This window comes from Cajanus cajan, chromosome 6 (assembly GCF_000230855.2).
Source record: "Cajanus cajan strain Asha chromosome 6, NIPB_CcT2T_4, whole genome shotgun sequence".
NCBI lineage: Eukaryota > Viridiplantae > Streptophyta > Magnoliopsida > Fabales > Fabaceae > Cajanus > Cajanus cajan.
In genome coordinates, this window is record NC_138522.1 from 61,542,899 (window position 1) to 61,570,897 (window position 27,999).

Sequence of the window (27,999 nt, forward strand, 5' to 3'; positions counted from 1 at the left end):
GGACACACGGAAACGAATCCATGGAGTAAGAAATCTTTTGAAGACCCCATCAAATTCAAGTAAATAGTATAAACGAGTACTTCAAAGATGAAAAAGATTTTCCATTCATGACTTGGTCAGAGTACATTAAGATCAAGACTTATATGGGTTGCACTTTTAGAATAAAGCAGTAAACTAAAAGATCAAGTTCAACTTAAATTACACAAGCTCACTAGTTTTCTTTCATAACAATGCTCTCGGGCACAATCAAGTTAGTCGATTTTGCCTCTGAAATTGTTGATTCTGTAAAGACAACGCCATCCATGTTGCAAAAGGAATCCTTGACCGTAAACGGGGTCCTTATTGAAGCTGCCACATCAAAGTTGGTTGGGGAGACAGACAAACATGTAGTAGATGAACCCTTTAATAATTCCCCTTTCTTAGGACAATCAATAAGCTTTTTGTGACCAGATAACTCCAGACTACTGGATTTGTCTAGGGAGTTGATACCAGTCTGCAAGAAAGAAAGGGAATCACCATTCAACTTTTCCTGTGTCTCAAAGTTTAGGTCCATATGTCCAACTTGTTTGCTCAAACAATCAATTTGATTATCAAGATGAGCATTTTCCAGGTTATTGACACCCTTATGTGGTAGCAAGTCATGATGAGCATTCTCCACCACATGGAAGAGTGATGCATTTTCAGCAGCACCCATGGGTATGTCAGAAGAGCTTTTGACATTCTGCACACAACCAGATGTCTTGATTGGAACATCTAATGATGCATGCAAAGTATTTGGATGTGGAGCTTGTTGGTAATTGGGTTTTGTATTTTCAATTGACACGATAGATCTAGATGGATCCACCTTTCCAACTTCAGCTTTGTTTTGGCCTTCTCTTGGACTCTCTGCTCCATGTTTTGGCAAGCCACCAGGTACAACAGAGCGTGGTTGCAGTCCCCCACGTGGAGTGCGCACTAAGGGCTTCACCTGCACAACATTATGACACCAATTCAACAAATGCACTGCAATAGGGAGATAACTAAAGAACTAGGAAAAGTAAAATATCATAATTTGCAGAAACATATATTGCATCTAGAATAACCACTAAATAGTGTGTGACCAAAGTCATAATGATATGAAATCTGTAAACTTATTCAAGAAAATCGTACTAATCACTAACCAACATGGTCTCTGACTACGCATCAAATATAAACAAGGCAAAACTCACCCCATCAAAGAAACCAATTTTAGGTGAAGGTAGTCGAAGGCCTGAAGGTTTCTTGTGAGTTGGAGGAAGAACTGTCGCTCCAGGAGTAGTCCTTTGCTTTTCACTAGTAAACCCAATATGTTGTGCCTCTGGCTTTTCTAAGTGTGAATCACTCTGAGGAATCCGAGAATTTGTACCTTGATCTGCATCAGTGTCCAATGAAACTTTTCTGCTTGAGTCACTATCAAGGCTGGACCTTGAACTATTATTACACACCCGCTTAGCCATAGAAGTTGAAGAGGATGACTCCGATGAAGACCAGTCACTGATAGAGCTAGCAGGTGAAATACTAGGAGAAAGCTTTGTGGCAGACATCAAGCTTGAAAGACTTTCTGCTTTTTTTCTCGAAGGTGTTTTGACTGCTGGGCAAGATGAAGTTGGCTCATAACTTCTTTTTAAGTAATTAAAATAAGATTTACCAGTATCGTCAGGCAAATTGTTACCAGAAGAGATGGAAGTCACGGATTTAGTCCTGGTTGATACTGGTGGACCAGAAGGTGATTTGGAGGGTAGTGAGGGCTTAGGTACAATGCCTCGAGAACTTCCAATAACAGATGCTTTTGTCACTGAACTGACTCTATCTGAAGAGGTCAAATGAAAATAAAAGTTAACTGCAATTCAGAAAACGGCAACCATTATGCAAAAATGAGAAACAAAAAAATGGTAAAGCAAGTTCTAACCACCAACTATTCGTTTTGCCTTGTCCCTATCACTTTTGACATGTAGATTGCCCAGTGATTCTCTCTTGGAAGAAATTGTGGAACTTGAACTAGACTTTCCTAGTACCTTCGATTGCTTTAAAATAGATGACTCTCTTCTTGTAGCAGCAGGCTTCTTCAAAATAAGAAAATAGTCAGGTATACAGTCACTCAAAATTTCATCGAACAAGCCTGAGTGCTTTTGTCCTCTGCCAATCATTAGCCAGCAAAATTAGAAAAACAAGTAGTTCTATTTACTTGCATACCTGTGGAAGTTGTGGAAAAATAGTATTATCCTTCTTCGTCATCTTCCCAAATCCTTGCATGCCAGCACTTGGATTCTTAGAAGCAAGCGGGGCCTTCATCTAATATCAATACAAGGTTATTGCAGACTTTTTAGGGGGCTTAAAAATGGTGCTACAGGAGGCAATTAGATTACAATGTTCAAGACAGGAAACCTTGAACCCCTATTCACCACCACGCACAAGTAGAAATCCTCTCCATCCCTATGCTTTTGTGTAAATAAAGACTATCATATCTATTGTTTAAAGATGCAAATTTCCTTTATTCACACAAAACCATAGAAATCTTGAGGATCTCAATTCAATTAACCATACAGATTACTCTGCGGCACCTACGGCCAGAACTAATAAGAGGCACCTCTGTGATGGGATTACTTTGGGGACACATGCAACACCCAAAGTTTTGGGACAGATGAACAACCAGTCTACAGCTGAATCAACCCACATGGGCAGAATCACGAACATTTTTCCTTAGTATTATTGAGAATCATTCAAACAAATACATTACAAATAATACCTAGTCTCTACCAGAACTGTAATTTACCTTGTTGCGAGAAACCACGCCAACCTTTTTTGAAGCTGAAACGAAAAGCCAGAAATCAAAATACAAGCAAAGTAGACCAAATAGCATTCAAAAACTTGTCAGAAATTTAGAATGCACAAAGACAAGATAAAAAAAAACAATAAATAAAAAAGCATTTGAAATGTTCATCCACTCGTTTCATGCATCTATAACCAATTTTTAGTTGCAAGTAAAACAAAAATCACCTTCAAATGATACTTATGAAAAGAAAAAAAATGCTTAATCATGATACCTAGTTAATATAAAATGATTAACTAACTAATCTATATAAACCCATGCTTTATAGATTCTCTTCACAATTCAGGATCTATGCTGAACATCACAGTGAAGACAAAGAACTTACTGTCATGAGTATGAAATCCTGGAAGCGCCCTAGGGGAGGGAGGCACTTTGGTGTTTGTAACTGCAGGGCAGGACTTTTTGCTAGATTTCTGAATTGAAGCTCTTACATCCTCAAACAAATCACCCTCCATCTCCACACTTTCAAAGGTCAAGCTATCACTGGCTAAAGTAGATATTGACTCACACGACTTGTACACATCCTCTTGTATATCCGCTAATTCATGCTTCTCAACGCCCTCAATTATGCTAGACAATTCCTCAGCATCCAAAACCCCTGAAAAAACACGCATCAATCAAAGGCAAAAAAAATTCAAGATCCGAGCACAGAAAGACAATTCGAAGCAAAGAAAGGTACCAGCGCTGGTGAAAAAGGCACTATCCCAGGCCAAGCTCTTGCGCAGATTGCACTTGCTGTTTTTCTTAGGTTTTCCGGTTCCAGATGAATCGTTGGAGTGAGGCTCGTGGTCCCACTGCTGGAGTTTGGTGGCGGCGTCTTCGAACTTCTTCGAGTTCGGAGTGCACAACAAATCTGCGTTTTCAGAAATGGAAGATTCGAATCTGGATGTGAAAAATTGAGAAGAAGCAGAGGGATTTGTGGATAGTCAATAAACAAAAGAGTGAGAAGAGAAAGAAAGAAAACCTGAATGTTGGTGGTCGAGAGGGTTTCCATCGAGAAGCGAATCGTCGGCGGAGGAAACGTCGAAGATGCTGAGGCGTCGATCTTGAACGTCCCTCTTTCTCGGGGAACTCGACGGAACGGAGATCATGGAGAGCGGTGGCGAAGGAAGAACGGAGGGAGAGGAGAGGTTTTCGTTTAGCAAATTTTGAACTTGGGAGAAGCGGCTAGTGTGTCACCAAACAACAGAGACTTCTTAGTTTAAAATTTAAATTATTTATGTATAAATAAATAAAACTGCGACGTCGTGGAAATTGGAAAGTGCGCCATGCACACCGTTAAAACGGGAGCGTCTCTTTTTAAGCTATGGATTCTTTTAAAACTTTAAAAATGTTTTTTTTATTTGAATATAGAAACGTCTTAAATTAAAATAAGTATATTAATATAAAATAAATACATATTATATTTGTAAATTGATAATAATATCATTTTTTTACATTGTAAAATGCTTAAATTGTTTACTCGTAATAAAGGCCCTAAAATGATTTTATTTGAGTTAGGAAATTGTGATTAGTCGTAATTAGTTAGGTAATAGTCGTCTTTGTACATTGCGAGTTGATTGGAATTAACGTCCTACCACTACGTTATTTCTTCAATTCCTCTTTTCTTTTTGAGCTATGTAACATTTTTAGTTTTGCTTTTTGTTGGAAAAAATTATTAAGGGAAATTATATTCGCTTTAGTTTTTTTTTTAAATAAATCTTTTATTAATTATGAAATGAAGGATATATTTCATAAATAAAAACAAAACTATTGATTTTTTTTTTTACTTTACATGAGTAGTGAGTTATATATTTTTACTTGAGTATTTAACATTATTAATTGAAAAATTATTTAATATTATCATTTACTCAAAATAGTTTGTATTATATTTTTTTAAAAGGTTGATATTATATTGTATTCTAATATGATAAATTATTAACTTATTGATTCATGTGATATTTACTGATATTTGTAAATATTTGTTAATAAAATTTGTGATGAGTATAAAATAAGTCACTTTAATGAAGATATTTGAGTAATATGTAAAAATATTTTATTTACTTGTAGGTAAGGTAATCACACACGTGACACATAAAAAATGGTTAGCTTTAATAAATATTTACAAGTAATCAATACAAATATTTTATTTACTTGTGGATAATCACACACATAATAGATAAAAATGAATAACTTAAATAGATATCTATGAATAACAAATCCAAATATTTTTTGCCATATAAAAAATTGATAACTAAATTAAATATTCTTGATAGTCCAAACTTTTTTTAAGGGGTTTAAAAGTTCATACTATTGATTAAAAAAAAACTATGATAAAAACATGTTCCTACAATATTAAATAAAAAAATTTCCTACCATTATCATTAACAATGGTATTACAAGAACACACATTAAACTAATTTTAATAGAATATGGGTTTTAAAGTAAACTTATATTAAAATTAAAAAATAATTGAAGCTTTTTAATTTTTCAAACTTACAACTATAAACCACTTTAATAAACAAAGTATTTAGATTTAATATTTAATTTAGGATTTCATTTATAGTTTAATTTGACTCCTATAAAAATAAAAATAAAAATAGAGTTTTATACTACCAACCAATTAAAAATAATTATAACTTAAATTAATTACTAGAAAAGTTAACATTTGATAATTAGATGAAAGTGCAAAAGTTTATTATATTATGGATGTAATTTAATTAAATTATTTTATTTAATATCAAGTTTTTATTTTTTTTATAGATTGTGGGTATAAAGATTCATACATCATTAAGCAATTAGAGATCACTTAGATATGTCCTTTACCCATTCAAAGCCCAATTTAACTCGTATGAATTAAAGCCCAAAACACTGGTTCTGCCCTTTTGGCATTGTATTGTTTATTTTCTCAATTTTCCCGCCAAGAAAAAGAAGTTTTCTGGTCCAAATAAAACAGTGGAAGAAGAAAGGGAATAGGGAAGCGAAGGCGACGTCGGAAACGGGATGCACGGAACACCGGAAGAGACGGAGCAGTTAATAGGATACGGTTTGGGATCCGTATCCATGGACCCGTTCGGGTTAATGGATATACTTGACACTTACTTTCCTCAGCAACTCTTCACCATCGAAGAAACCTGGTTCAATCTCATTTCTGCTCTCATTTCCTTCTTCTCTTCGCCGACGGGACAAAACCTCGCTTCTCAGGTACCGCAATTTCTCTTCCTTTATCCACTCTTTCATTTCCTCTTTTCCGAATTCTATTTGAGATAGATTCGTTGAATCCGTTCCCTGAGGCACTTAGGAATTTTAAATATTCAATAACACCTTGATTAGGTTTCTGATTCTTGTTTGCGATATTGCGTTCGCTAATTACGGCATTTGTTGTCTTGTCAGTAACAAGCTATTAATGTGTAACGAAGTTACGAACGAATGCATTCATTAAGATCACAAATAAGCAAAATGAATTTGTATATTAAAGGCCTGTTTGGATTCAAACTAGATGTACTTTTGAGAGTTTTTCTACTGGGAAAAGTTATTTATGTTCAGAAGAGAATCTCTCAAAAACACTTTTAAGTTTGTATGCAAACAGACTCTAAAAGGAACATCTGAAGAAGCATCTATTGAACACATTAAATTTGTTTGTTATGGAAACTAGAATACTGAATAAAGTAAGGACGGAACACGGTTCAGTGTTGGGTAGCTTTAGTTAGTGAAAACACGGGAAGGAGAAAATTTTCTCATTCGGATTTTAAAGCTTTTTAAGCACCGTTGTTTTGGACACAGTGATATAGTGAATATTTGATTTGAGTTATGCTGACAGGTGAAAAATGATTATGGAAACTATGTCTTGTCACTTGACTTGGAGCAGTTGAAAGGCTTATGTTTTATTAAGGAATTTTATGAAATATTAAAGGAGAAACCTAAAATTGCTCTCTTATGCATGGGTGCTGCCGTTCATAAGGTATGCTTGAAGTCACGCCAGTTCTTGCGCAAACAAGTGCTTATCTAGTGTTGGCCAAGGTTTTATATTGTTTAAATAATAAATTGGAAACAGGTTTTGCTTTCCAAATGGAAATATCACGATCTGGAGCTTGGTGCAAAGGTAGATATTCGTCTTCATAACTGTCCTGAAACTATGATTGCGCTGAAGAACTTAAAAGCAGCTTACATTGGTATATCATCTATTCATTGTAGTGATTTTTGTAAAAAAAAAAATTCTTGCTTGCCAAGGTTGGAGCTTTCCCGTTGTATAGGAAAAAGAATCATTTTAATATTTTATCATCTGTTGGTGATTTTACAGACAAGCTTGTCTCAGTTCGCGGTACTGCTGTGAAAGTCAGCACTGTCAGGCCTCTGGTGGTGGAAATGAGTTTCGAATGCTGTAAATGTAAACAAACAATAACGCGTATATTTCCTGATGGAAAATATTCTCCACCATCTACTTGCAATTTGAATGGCTGCAAGAGCAAAATCTTTAATCCGTTGCGATCAACTGCTCAAACTATTGATTTTCAAAAAATAAGGTGACCCTGGTGCTTGACTCATTATCTCTATTCTTTCACATACATTTGGCATCCCTTTCCCTTTACTCATTCGTTGGAGCTTCAGTCCTTTAAAACCCTTTTTTAATGCACGTGCTGCACTAGAGTTCAAGAATTATTAAAACCTGAAGACCACGAAGAAGGACGCGTGCCTCGAACAGTGGAATGTGAGCTTACTCAAGATCTTGTTGATACATGCATACCTGGAGACGTGGTGACTGTTACTGGAATTATAAGAGGAATTAACTCTTACATGGATATTGGAGGAGGTATGTCTGAGCCTGCATGTTTTTTGTTATTCACTGTATATGGTTCCCTGTTTTAACACTTGCTTGGATTTTGAAGGTAAAGCAAATTCAAGTTTGTTAGCAAAAATACCTAAACTCTATTTTTACTTGAATATCTATCTAATATCATTTTAATATATATATATATATATATATATTTGTGTTTGTTTACTAATATTTGAATTTGAATTTGGCTACATGCAAAATCATTAATGTAACTGTAATGTTTGCCAATTAATGACCTGGTACTCTGGCAATAATAATAGAATACTTCTGTCAAAGATGAAGTCATGAAACACAAGTAGTCACACCGTCTTAGCATCATATCTGTATATTTTTCCGTAGAACAGAAGTTTCCTCTTTCACTCTGATGTTGGATTGCCCCAGGTTCTGCTTAATTCTGAAAGGCTACACGCCTGGTTTTCTGTGGCCAAAACTTGATGCATGAAAAGTATGCTAAACTTCAAAGCTAACAAATTTAAATTCCAAAGAAAATTATAGCTATTAGCAAATCTTATGCAAAAGTATATCCGACATCCATTATTTCATTACAACCATAATGAAGTGAACTGCTAGATACTGTGGGACTTGTTTACACAAGTTATGAAGATCAATCATTAACAGACACACTATCACTTGGCAGTTGGCTCAAAGATTTACGTAATTATTTAGTATAAAATCATAATGCATTTGTTTATTGGTTTAGTTTATATAAATATTCTGGTGCAATTGATGCGGGACTTCAGACAACCTATTACATTTGTTGCTATTTTCAGTATTTTGTCTGGCTAAGTTATCTCTGCTTTAAATATCTTAATTACTCTACATATATAAGATGCAAATTTATTCATTTTCAATCATTTTTCTTATCTTATGCAGCTTCCGGATATTTATGCAGGGAAGTCAAAGAACAAAAACCAAGGATTTTATTATTTGTACCTTGAAGCTGTATCCATAAAAAACTCAAAGTCACAGTCCATACCTGAGGATCTGCAAGACTCTAATCCCAAAGCTAGACCAACTGAGCTGTTTGATTTATTTTCCTTTTCTTCAAAGGATTTAGAATTTGTCGTGAAGTTTGTACAGGAGCACGGTTCAGATTTATTTCGGCAAATCCTTCAATCTATATGCCCATCCATTTTTGGGCATGAACTTGTTAAAGGTAAATATATGTAACATAATGAAATGTGGCTTGGTGCTGGTGGTCATCGGTTCTAATCCTGGAAACCACCTCTCCATTCTGGAGAAGATTGTATACATCTGGCTTCCCCAGACATTGCCATGGCAGAAGTCTCATGCATGGGTCCACCCTTCTAGCTGTGTGTTTAATGACATGTTTCTTATGGCTTTTTTAATTGTTAGTATAACCTTGTTAATGTTTCCCTTCAAAAGGTCATAATCTAACTAGCCCAACATACTTTTATTCTCTTTATCTTATGAATCGACTTGTTGACATGTGCATTGTTAAAAACTATTTGGGAAGAATGTGATTCACCTTATTTAAAATCCTCTAATGACATCATTTGGGGAAAATATTTCAAAATTGGTAATTGAAGGTTGAATATAATATTAGTGTGTAATTATTTTGACAGCTGGGATAACTCTGGCATTATTTGGTGGCGTACGAAAGCATTCTATGGATCAGAATAAGGTTCCTGTGAGGGGAGATATTCATGTCATAATTGTTGGTATGCTTACTGTCTTTGTTTTTTGCTTAACTTCGAAATGGAATCAAACCTTCAGATTATTTTTAGAAGTGGATTTATTTGTCAAAAATGTTTTCTTCAGTTTAAAGTTGGCGTAATGGAGACATGTTAAAAATTATGGAGATAACATGACGAATTACTAGTACTCCAATTTCGATTTCCTAGGTGATCCTGGTCTAGGTAAGAGCCAGTTGCTACAAGCAGCAGCAGCTGTTTCTCCACGTGGTATCTATGTCTGTGGTAATGCCACAACTAAAGCCGGCCTCACAGTAGCTGTAATGAAGGATCCTATGACAAATGACTATGCTTTTGAGGCAGGTATATGTTCTTTAATTCTTTTTATGGCTGTACTCAATCAAACTCTGGATCTTCTGGCTCAATGTGTACCGTGCTATTTCCAGAATTAGGTTACTTGTGATTGGTCACGATTGGTTGGATGCTTTGACTTTAAATTGTGTTTTTCTAAGTTAAGTTTTATTGTTTGATTCTTCAAATTGTTCTTTATGTTCCATTTTTGAAATCTTTGTTCTGTATGATAAATGTGGAATTTAAAATGTGTTCAATAAGTCAGGAGCCTAATTATCTAGTCATTGTTAGGCTAAATGATGACATTGTTTCATTTTGATGCCTGTTGTGTTTTCTTAAGCTCTGTTGAATTAGGTTAGTTTATCTTAGCTAGTGTCAATGACTTGTACAATTAGGTGGAAAAAGGGGAAAATAGTTATTTCTCTTATGCTATCTGGATAAGGATATAAATGGGTCTAATTGATATTTTCTGTGAATGATTGCTGAAATTCTGATAGGTGCTATGGTGCTGGCTGACAGTGGATTGTGCTGTATTGATGAGTTTGATAAAATGTCATTAGAGCATCAGGTTTGTTCTCTCGTGACTGGCGATCAATTTCTTTTGACCGTGATATATCTTAAACTTTTAACTGAAACCATATTGTGATAATACAGGCGTTACTGGAGGCGATGGAGCAACAGTGTGTCTCTATTGCAAAGGCGGGATTAGTAGCAAGTTTATCATCCAGGACTTCTGTTTTAGCAGCTGCAAACCCCGTTGGTGGTCATTATAAGTAACATTTTATATTTTCGTCTAGTTCCCATAATTTCCCTGCAGTGGGTCATTCTTATTTCGATATTCTGTCTGATTTGTCGTGATAAAATAATGTTTTAAATATGTTATATTTGAAGTTTTTTTTTAATACAAATTTATAAACAGTTATAAATCATATATCATAAATCATATAAAGTTCACTAATATCATAAATAATATATAATCAGTAGTAAATCATAAATCATGTCAAGCTCACTAATATCCTTTACATTTCCATTCTCTCATCAATTGAAGCAGATGTTATTAAAATCAAATCTGGCGTAACTCACTCGAAAAAGCTAGTTAAGGAAGAAAATGTGGGACATATTTATACATCTCCCTTGTGCATAGGATTAGATATATGGAGCATGATGTTTGTAAGATAGGGCATCTTCCGGCCGTCAAACAGTAAGACTTGATAGATTCTATACCATATTAGAAGTAAACTAGGCTTTTAAGGAGGAAGCTTTTCCTAATCTTTTAAGAAGTATTGAGGTTTTATAATTTGTATTATAAAATTACTATCAAAATAATGCCAGTCATGTAACCAAGCACATTGTCTCTTTTGACAAATTGAGTTAGTTATCTGTGCAAAGGTACCGTTATATTGAAAGCTTTATCCCAAATTGCAGCCGAGCAAAAACTGTAAATGAAAATTTGAAAATGAGTGCTGCTCTCCTGTCTCGTTTTGATTTAATTTTCATACTGCTGGACAAACCTGATGAACTTCTGGACAAGCGACTCTCGGATCACATTATGGCAGTAAGTGAATTCTGTTTTCTTACATTGTATCGGTGCTTGCATGTAAATACATGCTATCATATTTCATTCATTGTTGATTGAAATGGCATCCTTGTTTCTCATTTTGATGTATTCCGATAAAAGTTGCAGCTATTATGGTGATGATAGAGTAATTTACTTGGTGTCAAATAGTGACTTAACGAGTGTTGTTAAATAACCTCTATAGAGTATATCATTTTGATACGGTTTCAAGGGCACCACAGGCGTCACGGTTTAGACAGTGATGTAGGACTACTCGTAACTTTTTTCCCCAGTCTCAGTGTCCCACTCCCTCCACTCATGTAGAAACTCTTAAACTTCTCCCACATGTTACTTAAACCACTATTATTCACGCAAGGAAGGACTTCTGTACTCCTCCATCAACTCGTTTCCTCTTACATTTACAGTCTATGTTGAGCTTATTTTTAATGTTTTCGTCAGTATTTTGACTCGAGCAATTGAATTTTCAGTTAATATTATGTAATTTTTATTAAGCTTATTTGTATTTGTGTACAACTTACTTTTTTATACATGTATAATTGATTTAAATTCAACCTCTAGGTGACTTCCGCTATTTGCCCAACGATATCCGCCACATGATATAGCGGATTTTAGCTTTCGCAATTCGCTATTGATAACACATGATATTTTCTCCAAACTGTAGTTTCTATGTTTCTGCTTATGTGAGGAATATGAATTATTTACTGACGCTATTTTTCATTTCTGCATAATTATTCTAGGTTTAACCGCCCCCTCTTGAATTCTTGATCTATAACCTACTCTTCTCAAATAAAGGAATTAAATTAGTAAATAGGTTTGAACTTATGTATTAGAGAGATGACATGATTTACCGAAGAATCAACAGAAAAACGTGGGAAAAGTGATAAGAATCTTGGGAGGGAAATATCATTTGCCTCGCGGCTTAGGCGAAATCATATCGGGTTCTCTGCATGTTAGTTTTGAGTATTCTTGCTTTAGGACAATTTCTCTTGTCACAGTAGACATGTTTTCACATTTCTATCGAATATTATTCTCAAAGTCAATGTTATTGTTTATTATTTTTCATTTGATCCTGTGTTTGTATACGGTTTTGGTGCTAAAGGTTAATGTTTCAAATATATCTTGCAGCTTCATGCTGGAAATGGACAACATTCACCGGCATTGAAAAAACGACGTGGAGGTTATTTTACCACTCCATCCTGCATTAGTTTTTAAACATGCTCGAGCATTCTACTTTTTTGGTAAATCCAGATTTACTAATGAAAAATATTCCTCTTCATCAGATCCATCTGATTCCCGAGCTACTGCATTACAGAATGCCGAAGGTGTGGATCTGGGCGTTGAATCTGGATCTTTAATTTCACGGTTGAGACTTGACCCACTAAAAGACAGTGATTTTGTTCCATTACCCGGCCAACTTCTTCGCAAATACATTGCTTATGCAAGGAGTTTTGTCTTTCCTAGGTGGTTTGATGTCTTATATATACCTTATGATTCTGGTCTAAGTATTCCCGTGGTCTAGGAATTTATTTTGAGCCTCTTCCCTTTTTTTATTTCTTATTAGGATGACAAAGCCAGCAGCTGAAATCTTGCAAAAATTTTACCTAAAACTGAGAGATCATCATACTTCAGCTGACAGTACTCCCATCACAGCCAGGCAGCTGGAAAGTCTAGTAAGGTTAGCTGAAGCTCGGGCTCGGCTGGACTTGAGAGAAGAAATCACGGCCCAGGATGCAACGGTTAGTTTTACGTGTTAGTATGACCTGAATAATGCGAAGTTTTTTTTTCATCACTCCCTTTTTTTTCTAACAACACACGTCTCACCTTGTTTTTTTTCTTTCTTTTTTTTCTTCAAAATACCACTGTTTACGTGATTGAATTCAACATTTCAGAATTTAGTTTGCAGTATAAAATTTTAACATTTTCATAATTTAATTTTCAGAATTGTGTAAAGACGAGTACTAGGAATATACATTTATCTAAAATAAAAATAAAAAAGAGAAAGGTTCATTAAATAAAACGTGAGACTACCAAATTTTATAATTTCTAATAAATTAATTTTAATCAATAAAAAAGTGTGTTATAGTGTGATCCTAGCTCTTGAAGCATTAAATTTCTAAAATTATTTTTACATCCGGAAATTAATTTGTTTTTTGGAATTGCTTTTACATCCGGAAATTAAATTCTTGAAGCATTAAAACTTTACACGCCTGAAACTAGATTTTGGAAGTGTTAAAAATTTTGTATACAGTCAATTTTCTGCAATATTTTTTTCGATTGATGCTACACCAGTATCTTCCATGTAAAGTCCTTTTATATCTTTTTCTTTCTTCTGTGGTCAATGGTCACACGTTCATCTTAACATCTCATTTTTACGTTTCCATTTTTTTCTCCTTGTCCCTTTAAAATTCAACATTAACTTCTATAGATATAATCAAACTTATAACAATACGATAAAATTTGTCTGAGTTTGGTGAGTATTTTGCGATCACAAATAACTCTTGACCCATCTCCATTTTAGCCGTCTCACTTGTATTCTTTGTGTGATATCCTCATTAATTTTCCTATAATTTTGCACTTTTGATCTCTAAGTTTTAATTTAAAAACTTGTGAATGATATCTCTCATTGTTATTTTCAAGTCACGTTCCTATTTGCCTCTTTCTAAAACTGCAATGCATATACTCAATTTTACTTTCAAGTGAAAATCCTTCGCTTCTGAAGTTTGTTTCTAATGTTCAAGTTTAAAGTTAATTGTTTCCCCATATTCCTCAACTATAACTATTTCATGGGCCAAAAAACATGAAACTGGGAATAATCTTTTGTATGTGCGTAATTAAGTACATTCAAGACTAGATTAAACGAGTGAGGACTTAAGGCTAAGTCTTGATATAATTTTGTTCCTATAATCTTTAGTCTTTAGTCTCACATCCCAGAGTTCACATACTAGTAATTACCTCATCATACATGTTCTGTATAACTCGAATGTAAGCTATGCGAATATTTTAGCTTTTTCTTCTAAAATCTTTCACAACACTTCTTGACACTCATTCTGTAGAACATACATATATGGACAAGGTCTATAGAAGTCTTAAAGAGTTGACGGATAGGCGGTAAGTTTGTCCCTGGAGGTAAAGACACGGAAGAAAACTATAAGCAAAACCATTAATTAGAGAAGGATATAGAGGTGAACGGTTTGTTCACAATAGAACATATCACGATGATGTCACAATTAGTGGGAAAAGACTTGCATCAATTAGTTCATATGAAGGGTAATATATAATTCATGCAGCACAGCCTAAATGGCACCGTTAAAATATCGATAAGAAGCTCTTCTGAACACTACTAATCTTCGTTAGAGACAAAAGGAAAGCAGTTTTAGACGTCCAATAATATTTTCTGCCCCTAAATTATATTATGCCACAAGATTCTGTAGAATTCCCAATACCAGCTGAGAGTGTCAACAACTGAACATTTCCAGTCCATGAAGTTTAGAATGACCATTCTTTTTCTTATCGTGAATTTCTCGTGCCTTCCTTGATTTCTTGTGATGATGATTGTGTTGCAGGATGTTGTTGAAATCATGAAGGAATCCCTGTATGATAAATATGTTGATGAGCATGGTGTCGTGGATTTTGGTCGAAGTGGGGGGATGAGTCAGCAGAAAGAAGCAAAACGCTTTCTAAATGCCCTCAACAAGCAATCGGAACTGGAACAGAAGGATTGCTTTTCAGTATCTGTATGTGCTCTTGTTTTTCTCTTTGCTGCATTTGCTGTCGGTAGTTTCTGTCCTTAATAAAAAATCTGAGTTACTTTTCAGGAAATATATAGTCTGGCGGATAGGATTTCCTTGAAAGTTCCTGATATCGACACTTTCATCGAAAATTTAAACAGCGTTGGTTATCTTCTCAAAAAAGGACCAAAGACATACCAGGTATGATGACATTTTCACTCTCCGGTCTATTGTGGTTTAGTCGGCTTCTCCACAATCTCAAATTTCTGTTTATGACTTTACACAAAGAATCTTTAGCCAACATGCCTTCACATGCCAGCCACCTCTTTACGTGGACAAAATTTTAGGATTTGGCCTTTTCTTGTAAAAAAATACATTTTTAGAAAGTAGAAGGTAAAGTTATAACTTTTAGTTAAAAATAATAAAATAAATTTTATCGACAATCTTGATAACAAATTTTAATCGATGACTTTAAGTTGATACATCACTTAGGAAAAAGCCAAATCCAAAAAAAAAAATGATGACAAAAAGCATTAAGCATCCTTTTTGGCTTTTGCAGGTGTTATCTTCTTCCTACGCACGAAGCCAACAGTTCAGGACAACAGGATGAGCGACGTACATTTTGTCCTTATACTGAAATACTAGGATTACAGTCTACATATACATACAGCACTAGTTTTGATCTGGTAAGCTACTAAGCTTTCATCCTATGTTTGTGAACATGTCGTGTCAATTGCCATGCACGGTTTACTCTATTTTGTTGTTAACGTAAGTCTGTCAAGCCTGTCTATCAATCATTACTAGGTGAGACAACAAATTCTGTAAAGGTGTTCACCAGATTACCCCACAGTTTATATTAAATCAATACAAAACATTTTAGTTGATTTAGTTAATCGGTTATTTTTAGTTTAAATGACGGATAATCTAAAAAGTGCGAGAAAAATAAATAGGAAATTTTTATTAAATAGTGTATCAGTTTTCAATAAAATTTTTTGCATATTGATTATTTAAAATAATTAAAATTAGTTTGTTTTTTATTTTCTTTTTCCTTTTCAATTTGAACCAACGTAATGATTTGATTAATTCTTTTAATTTTTCATAAATATATTTTAGACATTGGTGCTTAAATTTTTTCTTCATTTAATTTCATCATATAGTCTTAGTCTTATGATCTTATCTGGTGTTATCAAGTATTTTGGTTATATTTATTATATATAATCATATTTGAGTAAAAAATTAATGATATAGTGATGATAAATATTTTATCACTAAAGTAGAAGAATTGTTTTTATCTTCCATCAATTAAAGACAAAAGTTGAAAATTTACTGAGAAATATTAATAACACTCTTTTAATCGTATTCTTGATTTTGTAATTCTTAACTAGGGATGGTAAATGAATTGATTGGATAAAAATAGATTATTAATTTGTTTAAATTTATTAAAAATTCAATTCATTTAAAGTAATGTTTTAAAAATTAAATAATTTTTATTTTTTAAAATATTTTATTTCTCTCTCTTCTTTATAAATTATTACATTCTTTTATAATTTTTTAAAATTCACAAGACATTTTTTATGTCAAAGTAGTATTTTAAAATCTCAATCCAATAAACATTTCATTATAATTCAATAGATTTTAAAAATATAGTAAATGAATCACTAATCATTTATAAAATTAAATGTATGAATTGGATCGAATTCGTTATTTATTTTTATTGTAATGAATAAATTATATGAATTTACTTGTACATAGATAAATTGGATAAATGATAAATTAACAAATTCATTTGTCACTTCTATTCTTATCTAATAATTTGTTAAATGTAGTAGTAGTATTTCTGGTACTTTAATTATTTTTTATTATAATCTGATGAATCAAACCAGCTTAATTGTAATTAGATTGCTAATATATATATATATATATATATATTTTTTTTTTTTTTTTTTTTTTTTTTTTTTTTGAATCAGTGGCAATTTTCTTTTAAAAGTTGAAACAAATCTACCAAATTAATTTAGAATACTTTATATTTAGTTTTATTCTAAAATCCAAACAATCAAACTTTTGAGGAGAAATTTCATGAAAATTAAATATAATTATAATGAATCTCAGATGTAGGGTCAACAAATATTATAAACGGCATAGCTAATCTATATGGAACATCAAACAGACAAACACTCACCTCGGGAAAGAGGATAAAGGGGGGTATATATATGCGATGAATAACTAAATTTAGCCAATGTACTTACATTACAGACCCGTTTATTTTAAACTATTAAGAAATAATGTTCTATTATTCTCAACAATTAAAAAAAAAAAAAAATATTTTTGTATTGTTTAATGAGATAGAGCTTATCGGCTGCTGTAAAGATAAAGTAGATTAATCACGATTTAATATGTAGGTTGGAAATCAAATACCGATCTTTAATTAAAAAATAAGATATATATATATATATATATATATATATATATATATATATATATATATATTAATAACAACTTTCTAATACCAAAATAAATTGAAGGTCTGGCCACAATGGCTCTGATTAATAACCCGTTGATAAGTTCCACACATTATGATCACAGAAACCAACGAAAAATTACGTTAATCTCATGGAAAACTAAACAACCACTAATTATGCATTTGATTCTCCGTTGCGAAAAGCGTAACATTTTATCAAAGAAACTTATTATATAGTAATTACTAATTAGTAACACTGTTAGCATTTACTATGGAAAATCACTGAATAATACTGCGTTAACTTGGAGGCCAAGAATTTTTGTTGACAAAATTATGGACTGCTAAGGACGATAACGAATAGGTCTCAAAAAAGAAAAAATAGTATCCATTTTTATAATTATATTAAAAAAAGTTCTCTACACTTGGCCCATATGAATATAAAAAATATATTTAATTTTCATTTTTATACCTATTGACTATTTATATAATCATATAAACGGTTAGAGTTGACTTAATGGTAGAGATTTTATATATAAAGTCTTAGATTTGAATTTTGATATTATTATTGTAATTTTAATGGATAAAAAAAATTATATACTCATATAACAATAAGTTTATATGACTTTAAGAGAAATTTTTATTCAAAACTTAATTAAAAATAATGTTAAATCCCATTTTATTTTCTTATCAATTACAAAATAATTAATAAAAAGTTTATAATTATTTTTCTACTGAATATTTCTCTCCTAAAATTTATAAAGACAAATTCATTCAATTTATCCAATAATATAGTTAATATCACTTATTACGTATATTGTCAATAATAATTTAGAAACAACACATTCATTTAAAAAAAAATATTTTTGATAAAATTTAATATTTTTAATAATGTAAAATTTGAAATTAAATTATTAACAATGTTAGTGCAAAACTACACGTGTCTAATAAAATTTGTTTATTTTATCACATCATCTGATTCATTAATAGGATGCAACCACATGGTAAACTCTTTTTAGTACATTTTGTTATATCTTTTTATTTTTAAAAATAAATAAATAACGTTAACATAATCAAAAGAATAAGTAAAGTTAATATTTTAATACTCACTATAAATTATCTTGAGTATATAAATATTCCAACTTATATGAAAATAGAAAATAATTATTAACAATTTAATTATAAACACATTTTTTAATATTACTGATGTTATCATTATCATCATTATTTTTACCATTCTCACCATCATTATTATTGTTTCTATTGTTTCTAACGTTATTGTTATCACTTATCATGTGTTGCCTCCATTACTATTAACTCCATTATCACAACATAACTATTATCACCTTTACCTTCCATCACCATTGTACCTTTAGTCGAAGTCGCCACAAGCCTACTACTACCAACACTCCAATGTCCTTGTTATCAATTTTAATTTCTACTCGTATTTTACTCTTATGTCAATTTTTTTATACATATATTCTTAATTATAATTATATCTTCAAATACACGTGTGCACATATATATATATACATATATATATATATATATATATATATATATATATATTGTAATAATAATACTAATTACTTATTATCCTTCTAACAGATTGTCTTCAAAATCTTGGGACTAGTCATTACACATGGTAGTGATAGCAACATGATGATGCAAGCAATGTTAATAATGATAATGATAATAGTAATGATGATGATAATCACAATAATATTAGTAAGAAAAACATTAGCGGTCTCATAAAAATATTTATAATTAATTTTTAATCATAGTAGTCTATTATTTTCAATCTTAATATAAGATTTACTATTAGTTGTTCTCATATTTTCGTTATACATTCCATATATGTAAGAGACATATATTACAACAATTGTTTTCTTATATGGGAATGATTGATCACAATCTTTAGATTAAAATAAACAACTTAAATTAAAGACTCACTTTAACCCACAATTGTCACCACCACTAATGAGAATAACAATGATGATGTTTGACAATAATGATAATGACAACAACATTGATGGATGCAATTTTAAATGACATTTTTAAACCAAGTCAATAATTATAAGTTAAGGTATAAGATTATTTATTCTCACATTAAAATTCATATTTTTTTTATATAATTGCAACAGTGATGATTACACCTATGTTTTCATAGAGACATATTAGAATGAAAAAGCCAAACTTGCAATGATAACTCTTGAATTACAATTATTAAAAAAAAAAGTGCCTACAATTGAAATTTAGTCATTAATACCTATTTTAAAATAACCATTATTACTATTGCCTCTATTATTACCTTTGTTGCACTATTATTACTATTATCATTATCAAAAATAACAATAAATAATAATATAGATAATAATAGAGACAACAATAATAATCTAATAAAAGATATTTGAAATTTAGTTTTTTTTTTATGGTGCAAGTTGTGATAGATGCATTAGTATTAAGTTTAAGTTTGATTCTTATCGTTGTTATAATTTTTCATATTGGTATAAAAAAGTGTATTTCGTTATAAGAGTTTCTCTCCTAAAGGAGTCCTACAACAATACTTATATCCACACTCATTCCTAAAAAATCTGTAGATAAATATTCAACATTAGATGCATCTCCATTGAGTAGATATTTACCTAACGATTGTAAATATTTTTTAAGAGTACAGTAGCATTGCCATCCTTTGATGCAAACCTACATTTTTTTTTATTAATATTTTCTGGTGATTGCTTTTGCAATCCATTTTTACTATTTACACCACCTCTTATTTTTAAAAAAATCCCACTAATAACTCTTGCTAGAATAGTGGTATTCATTGTTTCATAATTTAGATCAGGAACAATAAAAAAAAATGTAACTTTGGAATTTAAATCCAAAATAATGTACAACACAATTCTAAGAATAATTTTACAGAGTTCCAAAAGTCAATTTTTTTTCACATTTTCAGAATTATTTTTTTAAAATAATAATGACATTTTATTATTGGTGTTTATTGCTATTATTAGATCAACAAGTGCCAATATACAAATAAAATGAGTCAATACCATATAAAAAAAACTTAAGAGTCAAACACCGGATAAAATAAAATACAAATTAACAGTAGGTTATGTCTTCCTATCTCTAGTCTTAAATATAAGTAAGACAAATCATCAATACTAAAAAAAGTAATTAATATAATTTTTTTTAATTTATCATCAATTCAAGTTTTATTTCAAATACACCATTTACTTTAAATGGTTGTATTATTTAATATTAGTTATAAATGAATGTATAAGAAATAAAATTAATAATAAATGGAAAATATTAAAAAAAAACAAATAAATTTAAAAATTAATAATTGTTACTTATAATTAGGACAAAAAGAAAACTAATTTATTGTTTATAATTAGAATTAGAGATAATATTTTTCTTCTAAAATGTAACAAACTCTTCAATCCCAGTGATTCCCAAGCTCTTATGACTTCTATCAACATTTTTTTTTTTATTATCAAACATGAGTTGAAGTAACTCACTAATCATAGAAATATGAATACATAATATTAAGGAAACAATGATAGTCATAACATATAATCTTAAATAGCAAAAACAAATATAAGCAAAGAAAAATGAAAGTCACTAGATAGACTTTTGTCATGTTGGTAAACTCCCCTCGAAGGATCCCTCCCATGGTGGTACCAAGTATAGGTGTGGAATCAAGTTGATTGACTATTGTAGGGTAGTTTTTAAAACTAATTACGTAAATAGGACTGTTTTGAAACTATTTACGCCTTTGAGACACTTTACTACAGTGTCGCTATGGCCCATAGCGACATCAGTGCCACGTGTAAATTTTTTTTGAAGCCATGAACGCCATATTATTAAAGTCGTTATAGCCGGTAGCATTTCATATAAAGTCGCTATAGCCTAACACAAAACGGCTTCATATAAATTCGCTATAGCCTATAGCGACATCAATTAATTTCATTTTATTAAAAAAAATTATTTAAAATTTTAGTATATAATATGATTAAAAAAATGTAGTTTATTTAATTTTTTATAGTGTATAATTATAATATAAAAAAATAATAAAATAAATATGGAGAAAAATACATGTGGAAAAGAAATAAAAAAAGGGAAAATATAAAAGATAAAATTAACTAAAGGAAAAAAATGTAAGAAAAAAGAAAAAAAAAAGATGTAAAAGATAAAATTGATTTAAAAAATATATAAAATATAAAAGAAAAAAACAAGTGAAGACAAAAATGTAAAAAAAAACGAAGAAAAAAAAAGAAGTAAAATAAAAATTAAGAAAAAATGATGAGTCATAGTAACCTCAATTTTTTTTTACTATCTAGAGTCGCTATGGGTCATAGCAACTTCAATTTTTTTTTCCCGTTTTTTTTTGTCTACCTAGAGTCGCTATGGACTATACCCACAAAAAGTCGCTATGGCCCATAGCGACCTCTGTTATTTTTTTTCTTTCAAAAATTTTATTTTTTTTGAGTCATTGAGTCTTTTTAATATTTTTTTCTCCAGATTTTTTTTCCTTCACTTATTTTGAGTTATTTGTAAAAAATCTTGTATTTTTTAATTATTTTTTCTCCAAATTTATTTTCCCATTTTTTAAAAAAAAATTAATTTATAATTCATTTTTTTTTCTTCTGCTTTTTTTTGCATATTTTTTCTTCAGTTATTTATCTTTCTATATTTTACTTCATTTTTTTCAGTTTTTAAAATTTTTTTCTTTATAAAAATGCTATTTTTTTAATCTAAATTTTTTTATTTAAATTTATCTTAAAATATACTATTAATTTATTTTTGGTTGATTGAACTATTTTGAGTTATTTTTAAAAAATATTATTTTTTTTTATTTATAAAAATATTTTAAAAATCAACTCTTAAAATAAATATATTTTAAAATTAACTAAGCCAACAAAATAAAAAAAAACGCAGAAAAAAATAACTATAAAATAAAATATTAAAAAATAAATTATAAAATAAATGTGGAAATTTTTTTAAAAAAAATTAAATAAAAATTAAGGTCGTTAGGGCCCATATGGCCCATAGTACCATCCTTTTTTTTTTTAAAATAGTTTTTGTGCGTTTTTTATTTTTTGTTTTTTATTTTTTTCCTTCAATTAATTAAAATACATCTGAAAAGGATTAAAAAAAAATATCAAATATCATATTTACTGAACGAAAAAAATAAAAAAAAGCAGAAAAAAATAACTATAAAATAAATTTTTAAAAATAATATATAAAATAAATCCATAAAAACTTTAAAAAAGAAGGAAAAAAAAAAAAGAAGTCGCTATGACCCATAGCGACATTGTGTCACTATGGGCCCTAACGCCTCCAATAAATATATAAATTTTATTTTTAAAAAATGGTGTTTTGTTGTAGAAAAATTAATATATTTTTAAACATCAAGTTTTAAAAAAATATATATTTTAAGTTATATTTTTTGTCTATTAAAAATAATTTTTTTTTATTATAAAATTGAACCATTTTAAATGGCGTAGGAGTCTATAGCGACACTACCTAAGTCGCTATAACCAGTAGCGACTTCTATATAACTAAATTTAAGTCGTTCTCAATTTAAAAAAAAAAAATAACAAGTAGCACTGGTATCATTATAGGCCATAACGACACTATAGAAAAGTACCCTAAAAGCATAAATAATTTCAAAACAGCGTGTAATTAATTTTAAAAATTACCCTACAACAATCAATCAACCAACCGTGGAATCATGTGGGACACAATGCGTAGTACCTATCACATGCAATCCTTCGTTGATGTCATCATAATTGACGTAATTAAATCACTTATAATCAGTCACATTGAAAAACGTCGCCACACTTATAATCACACAAGGTGAACAGAGAATGCCCTGTAAATATCTACACTGTCGCAACACCCTTTCCAATGTCTAACCATTTCCAATAGGTTCACATGCAACAATGGTCCAAATTGAATGCATTCTGAACAGTGATGTCATGAAAAAGATTTATAGACGCTAGAAAAAAAAAAATCGATGAGCATTTGTAGATATGCTACATTACCATATATGAATCGTACAGCACCACCTTTTTCAAGACATCTCTATTTGAGATGTGAATCATTGATGCATGCACACCTACCAAAGTTGTTAGATCAATACAAACATTTAAAGGGCAATCCTCATTCACCTCATGTAGTTATTGATGTGATGATATTCATCTCATGTAGTTATAACAATCACGTTGATGACGGCGTTAAGGAACTGTGGATGACATGACAAATCTAGTAGTATCCGTTAAAGGATACATACACTAGTTTTACTTGATTTCATACCCTTAATTATAGGACCACATGAGAGAGCCTATCATGTCATAGTACAACTTCGGTGGTTGTCTCTTTGATTAGTATTTAATCTTTAGATTTTATGGTATGATGATCACGTTGAGATGTAACCTTTCAATAAAACATTCTTATTTGTAGGCCAAATTTGAGAGGATTAGTGAAGTACTTAAGCCCACACATGCTAGAAGGATGCAACGTAAAAATCACAAAAATGGTATTAAGCAAGATGTTGCGTATCAGGGAAGGAAGACCCAATCCAACAGTTGACCCAATATGTATTTTATTTATGTAGTATTTAACTACTGTTAAGCAATATTTGACTTTTGTATGTTATTTAAGCAATATTTGACTCTAGTTTATTTAAACAGAATTTGATACTTGTATTTGACTTTTCAAATTTAAATTCTGAAACTATGAAAATAAAATGTCTCCAAAAATTAAAACAAACTATATAAAAGCGTACATCTGAACTTTAAATTCTGAATGTGTGTATAATTCCATAACTTATATTCCGAAAGTCATTTTTCCCCCATAGTTCTGGAATTTAAATTCTAGAACAATGAATAGCACTCACCAAGGAATATCATAAAAAATAAAATAATAAAAAAAAAAGTTAAAACAATAACGGGTGGTGTTAATAGTAAAAATATGTAGTGTAAAAAACAATCACCTTATTCTATTTGTAGACAGAAAGAAATAGTCCAGTGACCTAATCATCAACCAACATTGTGTTAGGGAAGTAAAAGGGCCACTCTTTGCACCACTCTACAAAAAGAGAAAAAAAGAAAAAAGAAAAAAGAATACACATCACGCAACGAACAAATATAAAAGAAGCTCGGGCCTTCTTCATACATTATTGTACAAAGAAATAAGGAAAAGAATATTCCGATTTATGCTTACAATCAGTCCTAAAATCTTCAGTCTTTGCCAGGCCGCCTGATGGTTTCAGACAACAGGGCTCTAGGATTTACAATATAATAATTTTCAAATAATAATTCGACTCCAAAGATAATATACAAACCTTAATTTTAAAAAAATATCTCGACACAAGAACCAACATCTCCTATGTCAGTATTCACATAACATAAAAAGACATTCAATATGCCGTGAACACTTGCTAACCAGCGTAGAAAACATACATTACAACAGGCGGGTTAACAGACTTGATACCTACTCTGGGCCTTGCATTGGAACCATCATATGCTGACCCTGAGAATATTCCAAAAAAAAAAAACAAATGAATGAATAACACAAATTCATTATCTATAAGAGTTCTATCACTTATGATAACAGTAATTCCTCAAACTACTACATAAAACTTGCAAACCACAGTGGAATAACATCTGTATCATATACCAATATGCATTCTCAATCTTATGTCCTTCATTAATTAGATAGAGGTTCAATGGACACTTATGCCACAAGGTTAGCCCCACCCACCAATGTGGCATCTTTAGAGATCGGTTGTGCACTTGGGCAGAGTGGGACTGTTAGTACTTCCATTAAGAGTTGGCCAGTGAGGAAGGGGCACAAAGGGAAAGGATACTTCCATTAGTCATAGCATTCAAGATTCCAAACAAGCTTACTATGAAATAACATCACCATTTTCAAGTCAGGCAAAAACTAAAAAGTTACGCTCGGATATTTTTTATTCAGGCAATGAAAATCTAGCTTTGATATTAAACAATAATTTTTAAACCTCAATAACTGATAAAATGATCCCAGAGAGTAATTCGGGAAATTCGGTCCTCACATCTGTTACAATTTAAGGACCAGGTAACCCTGTAGCTAAAGATACATAATTGAATTTATTTTATTCACCCAGAATTCACTACCAAAAAATATTTTGAATTTATAATCATGATCACTAGCTTTATTTGCTATGCATTTGCAAGAAATAAAATACCTATCTTAAAAACAAGTTACGCTACACAATCTTTTAACACAACCAGAAAAGAATGTGATCCAAAAAAAAGCCAAGGGAAGTAGCTAGCTCTAGATATGTATTAATAACACTTGTCAATATTCAATAGCATGGACCACTCCATAAGTGATGTACTAATGCCAAAAGCATCATTCACACACATCAAGGATGATTAGCCCAAAAAACTAAATAACATTGGGGCCTGAACTGCTACGAAACCTCCAGCCAAGCACCACGTCAGCATGACAGGATCCACAGAACCTCATTCAATCCTAATGCATTATGTGAAAGAAATTTTAACGAAACCAGGAGCAACAGTAAATTTACATTTATTATTGTTTGTACTTTGTACAGTCCATTGAGGAGGAAGAATTTCTGACAACACTTAGTGCCCTACCAAACTGAGAAATACCACCCTCCAAAGATGGACCACATATTAAATAACCCTAAATCACCACAAAAGATGCTTACGAAAGTGAGAGACTGTATCGAAAGATTAAATCATTGAATTTAATGGGTGAATTGATTGTGCTACCAAACAAAAGTAGCTGACACATTGACAAGAATTATTAGGTACTAATTCTAAGATGGACCTTTTCAATATGCAGTGCAAGTATGTTTTCCAATATTAAATCAAAATGGTATTATAGCCAGCATTGTGTGGATCATTTTAACTCAAATAAGCTTAAAGATTTTCTGAGGAAAAGATTAAACGTGGTTCTGCAAATGGAAGTAATGAAGTCACACATCCTACTCCTGTCATAAATTCACACTTCTTGAATAATACTCAACACTGGAAAAAGAAAGTTTATATACGGCAGTTACAATTAAGAGTTCAAACAACCTCCTTATCACCTTTCATAAAACATTCAACAATACAGCCCAAAAATATAACATGAAAAAAGGGAGAAAATTACCTGAGAATTTGTGTAACTAACACTTTGAGAAAAAGTACCTTGATGAGCTAGCTGCAGATTTAAAACAAAATGCATCGACTTCAGATGTCACTGTGTTCAACACATAGTTCCATAAATGCAGTCAAGCACGATAATGATTCATGTGTGCATGTGTGCATTCTACCTGGGCATTAGGACTTGGTTGAACATCTTTCTTAGCAGATGATTCTCCACCCTTGGCTGAGCCCTTGGTATCACCCTGGAAAATGACAGATTGAAAAACCGTAACATTGAGGTGTGCGAGAAACAAAAATATACTCAAACAAAACAATTACAAAGCAGAAAAGCTATTCAAGTATCAGAAGAGAGATTAAAAATTACCTCCATCTGCAAAATTTCCAATCCGCCCATGACAAAGCCATAATCAAAAACAAAAAGGTTACCAATCAGTAAAAATCAGAAGCCAAAAAACAGGGAAATTCTCCATAAACAAAATAAAATAACACTTTAATACTCATTATTCTAAGACTGAAGAGGAGAAAAAATCTTTAGAAGTAGAAATTAGTAAATTAAAATTACATCTCTGTATCTGTTGAGGTAAATTTTAAGAGGATCAATATAATCCTCGAAACCGAGTGTGGCCATCGCCCAGAGCAAATCATCACCGTTAATAGTCTTCCTCTTCTCTCTCTGACACTTATCAGAGGCCCTACACGATTCAAAGGCGTCGAAATTAAACGACGAGCAAGGAAAAAAATACAGAAAAAAAAACGAAGGAGAAAAAGAAAATTGACACCGACTCGCTGGTGATGAAGCTGATGAATTCGGAGACGCATTCCTGAACAGTCTCTTTGGCGTCCTTGGCGATTTTACCGTTGGCGGGAAGAGCCTTCTTCATGATGCGGCTTATGTTGGCGATGGGAAGGTACCTGTCTTGCTCGCGGACGTTGGAGCGAGGGCTGTGATCGCCGCTCTCGTGGCTGCCGCCTCCGGGGCTCGCGGGACCCTCCGACATGCTCGCCGGAACCCTAATTTGAGAAAGGGGAAAAGGGAAAACATGAGGCGAAACCCTAGAGAGAGAGAGAGGGAGGGGGAATGTTAAGAATACCTGAGGGAGTTGGAATGAATTTGTATTTGGCGCGAGATCGGTGAGGGAATCGGACGCTGGAGAAGAAACGAAGGTGGAGACGTTTGAGATCTAGACTGAGGCCTATCACCACCGTTCGTTTTCTTTTATTACGCAACACAACCCTCACTCGCTTTTCGCTTCTTCTTCTCTCTCTCTCTCTATTTTCCTTTTTTTTTAATTCCTGGTTTCGCCTCCCTCGCCCTCCACTGTCATATTTGTTTTTCTTTGCGTTAAAAAACAAACATGAGTAAATAAATTTAAAATATTAAAAAATAAAAAAGATGCATGTCATAA

General features: G+C 31.5%; 2 protein-coding genes across 6 annotated transcripts; one reads left to right on the forward strand and one right to left on the reverse strand.

Annotated features, from left to right (window-relative positions):
* Positions 1 to 80: 80 nt before the first annotated feature.
* On the reverse strand, positions 81 to 27,930 carry LOC109796934 (uncharacterized). 5 transcript variants are annotated; one of them, XM_083059243.1, is made up of 9 exons: positions 27,685 to 27,930; positions 27,377 to 27,604; positions 27,156 to 27,285; positions 3,174 to 3,303; positions 2,792 to 2,826; positions 2,212 to 2,310; positions 1,928 to 2,081; positions 1,209 to 1,828; positions 81 to 967 (listed from the first exon to the last, which is right to left on the reverse strand). In XM_083059243.1, the coding sequence occupies exons 2-9, from the start codon at positions 27,589 to 27,591 to the stop codon at positions 212 to 214; spliced, it is 2,139 nt and encodes a 712-aa protein (XP_082915369.1). In that variant the 5' UTR covers positions 27,592 to 27,604; positions 27,685 to 27,930; the 3' UTR covers positions 81 to 211. The 5 variants fall into 5 exon arrangements, with proteins under 5 accessions (XP_082915369.1, XP_020212384.1, XP_020212383.1 ...); XM_020356795.3 differs by lacking the exons at positions 27,156 to 27,285; positions 27,377 to 27,604; positions 27,685 to 27,930 and adding exons at positions 3,528 to 3,701; positions 3,813 to 4,057 and having other exon boundaries at positions 1,209 to 1,606; positions 1,691 to 1,828; positions 3,174 to 3,446; XM_020356794.3 differs by lacking the exons at positions 27,156 to 27,285; positions 27,377 to 27,604; positions 27,685 to 27,930 and adding exons at positions 3,528 to 3,701; positions 3,813 to 4,057 and having other exon boundaries at positions 1,209 to 1,609; positions 1,691 to 1,828; positions 3,174 to 3,446.
* MCM8 (minichromosome maintenance 8) lies at positions 5,753 to 15,855 on the forward strand. Its single transcript, XM_083059240.1, has 17 exons — positions 5,753 to 6,031; positions 6,648 to 6,788; positions 6,882 to 6,999; positions 7,128 to 7,350; positions 7,474 to 7,637; positions 8,554 to 8,817; positions 9,248 to 9,343; positions 9,527 to 9,679; positions 10,165 to 10,235; positions 10,322 to 10,440; positions 11,093 to 11,222; positions 12,369 to 12,420; positions 12,524 to 12,704; positions 12,805 to 12,979; positions 14,807 to 14,977; positions 15,059 to 15,172; positions 15,531 to 15,855. Exons 1-17 carry the CDS (start codon positions 5,831 to 5,833, stop codon positions 15,579 to 15,581), a joined length of 2,424 nt encoding a protein of 807 aa, XP_082915366.1. The 5' UTR covers positions 5,753 to 5,830; the 3' UTR covers positions 15,582 to 15,855.
* Positions 27,931 to 27,999: the final 69 nt, after the last annotated feature.